The following is a 10,739-nucleotide window of genomic DNA, read 5'->3' as shown; positions in this document are numbered from 1 at the left end:
TTGTTACATTGGTCATCAGTTAAAAAATACTTAACGTCTTTTCCTAGTTTCAAATATATGTTTTAGGGTTTTGATAGTAATAAGGATACGAGTCGACTGATGTGAAACTTACCTCGAAATGGTGATTCAAACGATGAAACGATGTTTCAATTCGGGTGCTTGAATGTCAAATTAACGAAAATCAAGCCGTTTGAATTGAAGTCTCAAGATAAGTTTTAGATCAGTCGACTCGTATTTTTCTTCCGATCAAAAGCCTAAAACATTGGTTTGAAACTACGGAAAAAACTTAACGACATTAGGTATTTTTAAACGAAGGGCCATTGAGACAAAAAAATAGTTGAAAGGTGAGACCGTTGGTAGTGATTTTAAATGTAGGATTATTATCAATAAATACACAACAAAAGGTGGGATGATGTATTTCCAATTTGTATTATTATTATTATTCATGGGAAAGTTTCTGCCGGCAATGGGAAAGTTTGACTTGCAAAATATTACAATGGGCCAACATATAGGCGGTGATTTCGAGAGAATCATACCAATTAGATGCTTAAGGTTAATTTTTATTTTGTTGAAGTACGGTTTTCACTCCTGTAGTTTGTTAAAATTTGTCATTTCAGTATAAAATTTAAAATTGCTATTTTCGTCTCATAAGGAATCATTCACGTTGCAATTTTCATTCATAAGGTTTTATTTTTGTTGCTATGTTCATCCTTGTGGTTTGTTAAAATCGGTTATCTCATATCAAAATATGTTAATAAAAAGGACGAAAATTGCAATAAAAATGAAACTTTACGGACGAAAATTGCAAGTTTTAAACTTTTGGACTATAATAGGAAATTTGAACAAACCATATGGATGAAACTTGTAGTTCACTTGTTTTTGTAACAACCGACAAACAAATAATTGCCTGGGTACTCCGTGTGGGATTATCCAACGGCAAAAGGCCACGGTCAGCTGGCCCAACCTAGTCGTACGGAGCCCTTAAGCACCTCCAAGTTATCAGCAGTTCCCGGGAAAATCCACCCACCCAAAGATAAAACCTGGACGCCCTCATGATCGAATCAAATGATCACAAAGATTCTGGTCGTCCTTCATTGAGTCACTCATGCCCTCCCCAAAGTGTTGTAAGTGGGGATCGAACCTGGTTCTCCATTAAAAAACTCAAACTTCCTACCACTACACCAAATTAGGAATTATGCTAGTTTGATGCTTCAAAAAATATTATGAACCTATACAAAAACACTAGACGTACCTAAAACGAAATTTGTAAGTGGGGTTTGGCATAAACCGATTGGGTTAGTTTTGGATTGAATTTGCAAACTTGCTTAGCTGAGAGGGTCGTGTTTTTGTTGGACCTGTCGAATTTATCTGAGATCAAAATTTAAAACTAGAAAGGAAATTGACATAGCATTTTATCAAAATAAATGCAATTGGTTTACATAAATTTGATTTCTTTTTTGTTGTAAAAATGTAAATTTAGAGCATTAATATATATAATAAAAAACTTTCATGCCAAACGGATCGTGTTCGGGTTAACCTTTGAATAAGCGTGTCATGGTGGCTAATGCAATTTTCAGCTTCGGGTTTATGTTGGTTTGACCCGTCAACCTGTGAACACGACCCGGTTAACACCCATGACTAATATTAATATTAGAGAACAGAAATTTTATATATAAACATATAATGCAATAATATTACCTAATGAACAGAATATTTGTGAGAAAAAACAAAAATAAAAATAAGAAAAAAAATGCAAGCAAACTTGCTAATTGGTGTACCTTAATAATTTCAATGTCCACATCAATTTACTTTTAACATTTAACTTTATACCAGGTTCATGCTATTTACTGTTTAGTCATCTAAAGTTAGGCTACTATTAGCAAGTGCATTTATAGTGAGTTGAATATTGATATACTAACTAATTTTATTTTTAGAATGAAGATTTTTTTTTTATTTAGGCTGTCGTATTCTTTAAATTTGAAGAGTCCTGATGTCCCATTCTAATCACTAGGCCACAAATGGGAGATAATATACTAGGCCACAAGCGGAAGATAATATTGATAGAACCAAGCCTTCTATCATTAGGCCACAAGTGGGAGATAATATACTAACTAATTATGTTTGTATATATATTCTTTTAATCTTTTTTTTTTTTGGTATTTCATCAAACCAACTTATAAACTTTTATTTATGTCGAATATTAAATTGATAAATTTGTTCTATTGCATCACTAAAGTGAAAGATTTTGTCTCTAATAAATAAATGGTCACATGATGAAAACGATGAAAACAGTATATATAAAAAATCAGCTATTGATGCCGACATGCTTTATATAAATATATATGCACATTTTCAATTGGAAACACAATATGCTAGGTAGGGACTAAACAGTAACAGCATGTTTGGGATTGAGTTTGAAAAATGCTTATTGGCTTTTTCAAAAAGCCATTTTAAAAAGCCAGGATTCGAGGATTTTGGAAAACTGCTTTTTAACCCTTTCAAAAAGATAAAATAAGAAAGATTTTTGTGATTGCCAAACACATTATAATTTATTGATTTTTTAAAAACGGGTTATAGCTACAATATGTTCATATACGTAATACGCAAGACTGTGTAACAGAGGGCTACAAAACGGGAGCGATTTTTGATACGTGATGTCCTGTCAGCAGAGGGACAAATTTCATTTTAGGGGTGTAGTTGTTTTGTAGCCCATTTATATCTTAACTATATATAATTTATATAACAAAACTTGTCAAATACTAAATAATAAAAGAGATTAAAATGCATACAACATTTAAGTTTGGTCTAATTTCATATAGCCGGTTTCCAGCATAATCCGTGAACCAAACCTTTAGCTACGCTTTCAAATATTTGAAACTAACCAACCGAGTAAAAGTAAAAAAAAAAACGACCGTGACACCAAACTGATGATCGGTTTAAAGGCTTTAAACCGAACCATGAACACTCTTAATTGTTATGTGATTTGCAGGGTTTGCGTTCGGACACCCGCCTAGTATATATATATACACACACACACGTATGTATACATATGTATATGTGTGTGTGTATATATATATATTACACACACATACTTAATATAATTATATTAAACCCAAAAACAACCAAGGTGACAAATAGATGTCGCCCCCCCCCTATCACCTCACTCATCGCCGTGTGTGCGTGGGGGGAGGGTTCTCGCTCTCTTGTTGCCTACATTTGCCACCCACTACACATCGCCTAAGCAAAGTGATGAGTGAGAACAAATGATCTCAGATTTATCTCCCTTCTTCTGTGTTTTCTTTCTCTATCTCTCGCTCTTAATCTTTTATTAACAATTTGATGCGTAACACAATAGTAGTGAAAACTAAGGTTTTAAGCAATTTGTGTCATTGCAAAATCTTAAAAAATGTAAAATCAGATTAAATAAATAACAGAGGTTAATTATAAACTAACAATCAATATAAAATTTTGTTTTTAGTAGGATCGAGTTTGCATTCAAAAGGGGTGACGGCACAGCTTGTTGTCCGCTTACCCACCTCTCTATTGTAATTTGATCATTTTATGTTAAATTGATGAGTATTTATATTAATATATATATATATATATATATAATAACAATAATTTATAAAAAGAATAAGAATGACAAACCTTAAAGATTTTGAGTCCTTGAGTTGTAGTAATAGAGCAATGAAGTCTTGATCTCTTTGTAGCTAGTACCCTTTAATAAAATGTTAAGTACAAAGAAAGCACAAAGAAGACCTCTTGCTACCAACCCTAATAAACTATTTAAAAAAAATTGGGCCTCAAAGAATTCCTAAGTTTACTAATCTTTAGTACCAAAGTAAATTTTAATAGTCCTGTACTCCTATAACAATAATAGCCTTGAAGACTTGTTGAATAATAATTACAAATACTTTTCAAGGCGTGATATCATCTGTTACAACTTTTGTTTTAAGTCACTACGTAATAAAAAGCATGAAAAATAACATAAAAAGAGGTTCAAATAATCGGATCTTTCTGTTTTGTTCTTCCCATACCCATCGTTCATATAGCGCCTCAACTCGCCAACAAGTTCATGCATCTACGTTCTGAACACGACATGTTATACATTAAAATATTAACAAAAAATATATATCTAAGTATATATCATATTATTCAAAAAAACATTTGTTCTTGTTCTTACCTTAAACTCAAGCCTTTTCTTTCTATTAGGTTTTGTGGAGGTCCTCCACTCAATCTGTTCTTGTCTAATAATCTGTCACATTAACATTACCATACATTAATAAAAAAAATATGCATAATTTTGTTTTTATAAACAGACCAAAGCGGCGAAACAACATACACTTCACGAAGGTTAGGAAGCGTGCCTAGTGCATCTGGGAACGGCCCCTCTAATTTGTTTTCATCAAGATGTCTTCTCCACACGTTTAGAAAAAAAAACGCTAATATTAAAAACCGCATAAAACCAAATGCATATTAAACATAGTAACAGTAGTAATAATATTATTAGCGCTTACAAGATTTCCAAGGCCTTCAATGGACTCAAATCAGGAATATGACCCGTGAACTTGTTCGCGCTTAGCCGACTGCATATATGAATATCGTCAAAAACATTAAGTTTTTGTTGAATTATTTAATACTTACAATTCTTTAAGAGCAGTTAATCTTGCAATTTCTTTTGGCAATGTTCCTACTACTGAGAGTCCTTTAAGGTTCCTAATAATGCATATTAAACACATTAATGCAACAACTTGTATATAATTAATATCGGTTTAAACGACTTATAAATCGTGTATCACTTACAAACTGGTAACTCGTACTTGTTTTTCTACAGAACAACCGATTCCCAACCAGTGGTGTTCTTTTGGCAAGCATGGATCACCATTCCAATCACCCGGTGGGTTTTTTAAGCTTTGCTTCAATATTTGCAATGCAAATGCTACAAACAAGCAAAAGCTTTATGAACAAATTCATATTTCACATCACTAACTAGCCAAATTTAAGTTCAAAATCTAGTAAAATCGTAGCTAAATTAATTTAGGGTCATGCTGTAGCTACACCACCCTTATCTGATTTCACACCATTAGACGACAGTTCACAAAACACGGCTTTGAAAATTATTGGTCAGAAGTGCCGTTTTGAACAATATTTGGATGGTCGTTCTCACCATAAAAAGTCACACTTTGAAAGTTTTGGTTGAAATGATCCTCCAAAGATTATATGTCAGACGGTGTGTTTATAGATGACTCTTTTAATTTATTATACAAAATTTGAGAGAATTTAGAAATTAGAATCACCATGGTACCATCTCGGCCATGAGTTGTTCCTGCAAGAGGCAAGATCTGATAAATCTCCCTCGCGTTAATGGTGGGGCCCACCGGCATGTCACTTCTCGGCGCTAAAGTAATTTGTGTGTCACCTGAGAGCGGCCATTCTGTACTGTAAACTGTCACACCTCTCGTCGTAACATTAAGATCCTGATAAAAAGTTTCACCGTCGATGAAGACTGTGAATATTCTCCAACTATACGGACTAGTACTCCGGTTATCCTGGAAGTACAACGCAACATAGTACCGATTGGAAGGGAGAGGAAATGGCGGCCATTTTATCGTCAAATTCTTCCCTCTGCTTGTCGTTGATCCTGAGAAAAACACCTTCACCGGTGGCTGGTTCCAAAATTCCGATGACGTCACGTTAACTTTGGATTCAACCATAGGGTGTCCATCAACAAATGGTTGCCAGTATCGATTGAACGGATCATCTGGAAAACTAGTTAGAATTCATCCAGTTAGTATATATAGGGCTCCAATTACTCAAAATCAAACACAATGGTTGAACAAATTGAACGGATCATCTGGAAAACTAGTTAGAAGTCATCCAATTAGTATATATATATCGCTCCAATTACTCAAAATCGAACACATAATTGAGTAGATTGAACGGATCATCTGAAAACCAATTAGAATTCATCAAATTAGTCGATTTAATGCTTCAATTACTCAAAATCAAACACATAATTGAATCGATTGAACGGATCATTCAGAAAACTAGTTAGAAATCATCAAATTAATCTAAGGCTTCAACTACCCAAAATCCAACAAATAACTGAATAATTGACACTGATTGAACGAATCATCGAGAAAACTAGTTAGAATCAATCAAATTAGTAGATTTAGGGCTTTAATTACTCAAAATTAAACACATAATTTATACTGAGTGAACGAATCATCTTGAAAACTAGTTTTATAGATGATCCATTCAATCAGTATCATTATCCAATTATGTGTTTGATTTTAAGTAATTAAAGAGCAAGATCGACTAATTTGATAAATTCGAAGTAGTTAGATTAGATCAAATTAGTAAATCTAAGGCTTTAGTCACTCAAAATCAAACACATAACTGGACATATTGAACGAATCGTCTGTAAAACTAGTCGATCCAGGGCTTCAATTACTCAAAATCAAACACATAATTTACACCGATTGAACAGATCATCTGGAAAACTAGTTTTCAAGATGACCCGTTCAATCAGTATCGTTATTCAATTATGTGTTTGATTTTGAGTAATTAATCAACTAATTTTATGATCAAATTAGTAGATCTAGGGCTTCAGCTACTCAAAATCAAACACATAACTGGACAGATTGAACGACTCGTCTGTAAAACTAGTTGATCTAGGGCTTCAATTACTCAAAATCAAACACATAACTGAACACATTGATCGACTCGTCTGTAAAACTAGTCGATCTAGGGCTTCAATTACTCAAAATCAAACACATAATTTATACTGACTGAATGGATCATCTAGAAAACTAGTTTTATAGATGATCCATTCAGTCAGTATCATTATTCAATTATGTGTTTGATTTTGAGTAATTAATCGACTAATTTTATGATCAAATTAGTAAATCTAGGGCTTCAATTACTCAAAATCAAACACATAACTCGACAGATTGAACAAATCGTCTGTAAAACTAGTCGATCTAGAGCTTCAATTACTCAAAATCTAACACATAACCGAACAAATTGAACCGATCATTCGGAAAACTAGCTAGAATTCATCAAATTAGTGTATCTCTAAGTCTTCAATCACCCAAAATCCAACACATAATCAAACAATTATCAAATCTACAACATTCAAACCTTACAAAATCACCATAAGAGCCGAAATTCGTCCTGGCAACCGTAACCAACCCATACTTCCCAAACTTGGTGGCATTATACACCGACGAATCCATCTCCACCACCTCCACACCCGAAACAAACGGACTCAACCCATTCGTTCGCTCATTACTCGCAAAACACACACTCACCATCCCACCATTCGCCTCAACAACCACCTCATAATACGAGCTCACGCCTTTCAGATAATCATCCGTCGTGTTCACGACGCTCCAGATCGTCCCGTCAACGATCTGGTCGAACACTGGAGGCGCCTGGCCTCCATCGAACCCGCCGTAGAAAAAGGTGGTGCGGATGAGGAGTTTGGAGCCCGTGGTGACGGGGACGTTGTAGCAGTGTTTGCCGGGGGTGGAGGGGAAGTAACGGAGCGTGGTGAGGAGCGGGAGGATGTCGGTTCGGTTTAAGGTGGTGGCGGTGCCGGTGGTGGTGTATGTGTCGTCTTTTTGGAATGTGGCGCCGTGGTGTGGACGTTGGTTTTGGATCCGCAGTTGATTAGGTGGCCGTGGAGGCGGGATGGTGACGGTGGGGGTGGGGGTGGTGAGGTGGTGGTGGTTTGGTGGATGAAGGCGGTGGTTAGGAGGAATAATAATAATAAGGTGGTGGTGGTGGTGTGCATGGTGCTTGTTTGTTTCTTAATAATTTGTTAGAATTTGGTTTGTTATTTTTTTTTAGTTTTGTTTGTTATGGAGGATGGAGAGTTCGTTATTGACCGTTAATTAATCATACCACCAGTATATTTCTTTCGGTACTAATTCGATCAGGACCGTCTTCGAAAATTCAAAAATTGTGAAAAGATTTTAGATTGAAAAAGAAAAAAATATGGGTCTTAAATTAGTTGAGTAATTAAGTTTAAACATTAAGAATGCATACTTTTAAAAAATTTCGGACGTATCTAGGTGTCGGGCCGGGGTTGGTCGACCGCTGTCCCTACCTCATAGCCAACCTTGAATTCCATACTCACTTTTTGAGGTTTTGGGATTAGTATGGTGCTGGTATTTTACCGGTTTTTTTTCTCCAGGACCATCTTTGAAAATTGTGAAAAGATTTAGGTTGAAAACGAAAAAAAAGGATTTTAAATTAGCTGATTAATTGAGTTTAAACATTATGAATTCATAATTTTTAAAAAATTCAAGCGTATCTGGGTTGTCGGGCCGGGGTTGGTCGACCACCCGGCCCTACCTCATAGCCGACCTTGAATTCGATACTCATTTTTTGAGGTTTCGGGATCGGTACGGTACTGGTATTTTACCAAAATTTTTGTCTTCGGTACCGGTACTGTACCGAGCATTTTCGGTATCGGTGCCCATTTATGGTGATTTTCAGTATCAGTACCAAGCTCATCTCTAATGTCACTTGAGCTGTATGATTTGACGAAAAATGTGGTGATACGACCTGTTTTGGCCTTTGTTAGCGAGAACATCTATCATTTAATTGTCAATAGAAAAAATCATACTATAATCTTTTTCGCCCTATGATACGATCCATAGGACTATCGGTTTTGGATCCGTAGTTGATTAGGTGGCCATGGAGGCGTGGTGGTGGTTTGGGAGATGACGGTGTGGTGTGCATGGTGAGAGGTGTTTGTTTGAATTTGGTTTAGGTTCGTGAAGGTTTGTTCGTTATGGTGGATGGATAGGCCGTTATTGACAATTATTAACCCATTTGATTAGATAAACTCGAGCTTGCGTGTGTAGTAATACGACTATACGAGCCACATACATATTCAGACGCAATGGGAGACAAAATATGGGAAGTCAGTTAGTCGGAGCGGTTCAAGATGGCACAATGTATTAAAATCAAAATTTACCATTTGGATTTTGGATCAACCTATGCTTGTCTTACACTATGGACACTTGTGATATAAAAAAATCATACTATAATCTTTTTTGATATGATACGGTTGGTAACTTGGCATGACTAACATAACAATTTGTTTGACCATTTTTTCATCTTATCATACCACTTGGGTGGTAATACGGGTCGTAAGATGCGCTAGCGTATCAAATAACATGTCAGTGATGTTTGTATAGTTAGGTCTGGAATTTATTAAATCTATAAGTTATAGTTTCATTGTTACTAATGATTACCTGAAAGTAAAAATAAAAAAGGAAAATCAATACAAGACCGAGACAAGAAAAGACCAATAGAAAAGTGTGAATTTTATAAGAAATTTAGGTGTGTAAGAACGGTAATTTGAGTGATTGAATTTAGATTAATTTGAATAATTGAATTTAGAGTTAAATAATTGAATTGGTGTTTTAGTTGAATGATTGAATATAGAGTTTTTATTGTTTGGCCTGACCGAAACCAGATTGCTGACCCGAAACATATAATTAGGAAAAAAATTAGGTCTCGTGAATTTCAGCCCATCCATACTAAATATTCAAAACTCCCCACTGACTTGAAGTCAAACTCAATAACTAATTGAGCTTTATATGAGACTCAGCCTCTGATCAATCTAAAAAAAACCCCGTTGGTTTCGAGCTTTTAATCGATTCAAACTCAAATGACTCGTGATTAAGGGTGCAAACGAGCCGAGCACGAACTCGGCTTGTTTAACTTATATGGAGCTCGAGCTCGGCTCGTTTCGAGCTATAATTTCAAAGCTCAAGCTCGACTCGTTTACTATTTACAAATTACTTTTTTATATGTTTATAATTATTTTATTATAAATATGTTTTAATAACTTCATATATAAAATAATATATATTATTTTTAGTTATTTTTCTTAATATATATTTAATTAATATTTATCAAATATATATATTAAAAGATTACATAAATGACATGCTCGAGCTCAGGCCCTTTAAACTCGGCTCGATCAAGGTTTTTCACGAAACGATCTCGAGTAAGGGGCTGTTTGGCAAGTGCTGAATCATTAAGTGCTGAACCAGTAAGAGGTCTGAATGATTAAGAGACTCTGAACCAGTAAGTGCTGAATCAGTTAAGTCTGTTTGGTTGGACCTCTGAATAGCTGTGCAAAATGACTATCTTACCCCTCTGAAACAATTTCGTGCTGAATGAAATGTATCTGTTTGATCAGAACTCTTAATAACTATACAGAATGCCCAAACTTTTATTATAACCAACCAGAATACATCTTAAAACAAACGTTTTGTAATAGCGAACCAAAATAGATCTTAAAAATAGTTCACCAAGTCACTACACAAATAATTTAATACACCCACAAGTTAATGAAACCCCTAAACATCAAACAAGATTAAGCTGCATCTGCTTGCTCACTCCATTATTGAGTTGTATTTCAAAGGCATCCGGCAATTTAGACCACAAAGTTTCTTCAAGCATTACTCCTGCAACTAAAAAGTCAATGTATGAGAGAAATAATATGCTTTCATCATGATACTATGTATGTTGCTTATGGTGACCTTAAGGTCAGAATTGGTCGGCTCAATCTATGCATAACCTCAAAATAAATAATCAAATAAGGTTAACAAAATAAATATTAACTTCCTCAAATTTCATTATTTAGTGTCACGCTATTACTTTCAAGACTCACATCCAAACTCTCATTCGTTGCTCCATTACTAAAAGCAAAA

The 10,739-nt window shown here is 34.8% G+C and overlaps 1 protein-coding gene across 1 annotated transcript; it reads right to left on the bottom strand.

Moving 5' to 3' along the window:
- Nucleotides 1-4,420: 4,420 nt before the first annotated feature.
- Nucleotides 4,421-8,489, bottom strand: LOC143591501 (putative LRR receptor-like serine/threonine-protein kinase PAM74). The gene is made up of 4 exons (XM_077071690.1): nucleotides 8,432-8,489; nucleotides 7,144-7,813; nucleotides 5,306-5,769; nucleotides 4,421-4,939 (listed from the first exon to the last, which is right to left on the bottom strand). The coding sequence occupies exons 1-4, from the start codon at nucleotides 8,487-8,489 to the stop codon at nucleotides 4,800-4,802; spliced, it is 1,332 nt and encodes a 443-aa protein (XP_076927805.1). The 3' UTR covers nucleotides 4,421-4,799.
- Between the last annotated feature and the right edge of the window lie 2,250 nt (nucleotides 8,490-10,739).

This window comes from Bidens hawaiensis, unplaced genomic scaffold (assembly GCF_021521415.1).
Source record: "Bidens hawaiensis isolate Kalapana, Puna unplaced genomic scaffold, B.hawaiensis_p1.1 tig00039734_1, whole genome shotgun sequence".
Lineage (NCBI taxonomy): Eukaryota > Viridiplantae > Streptophyta > Magnoliopsida > Asterales > Asteraceae > Bidens > Bidens hawaiensis.
The sequence above is the reverse complement of the archived record's forward strand: the minus strand, read 5'-3'. Positions and strand labels throughout refer to the sequence as shown.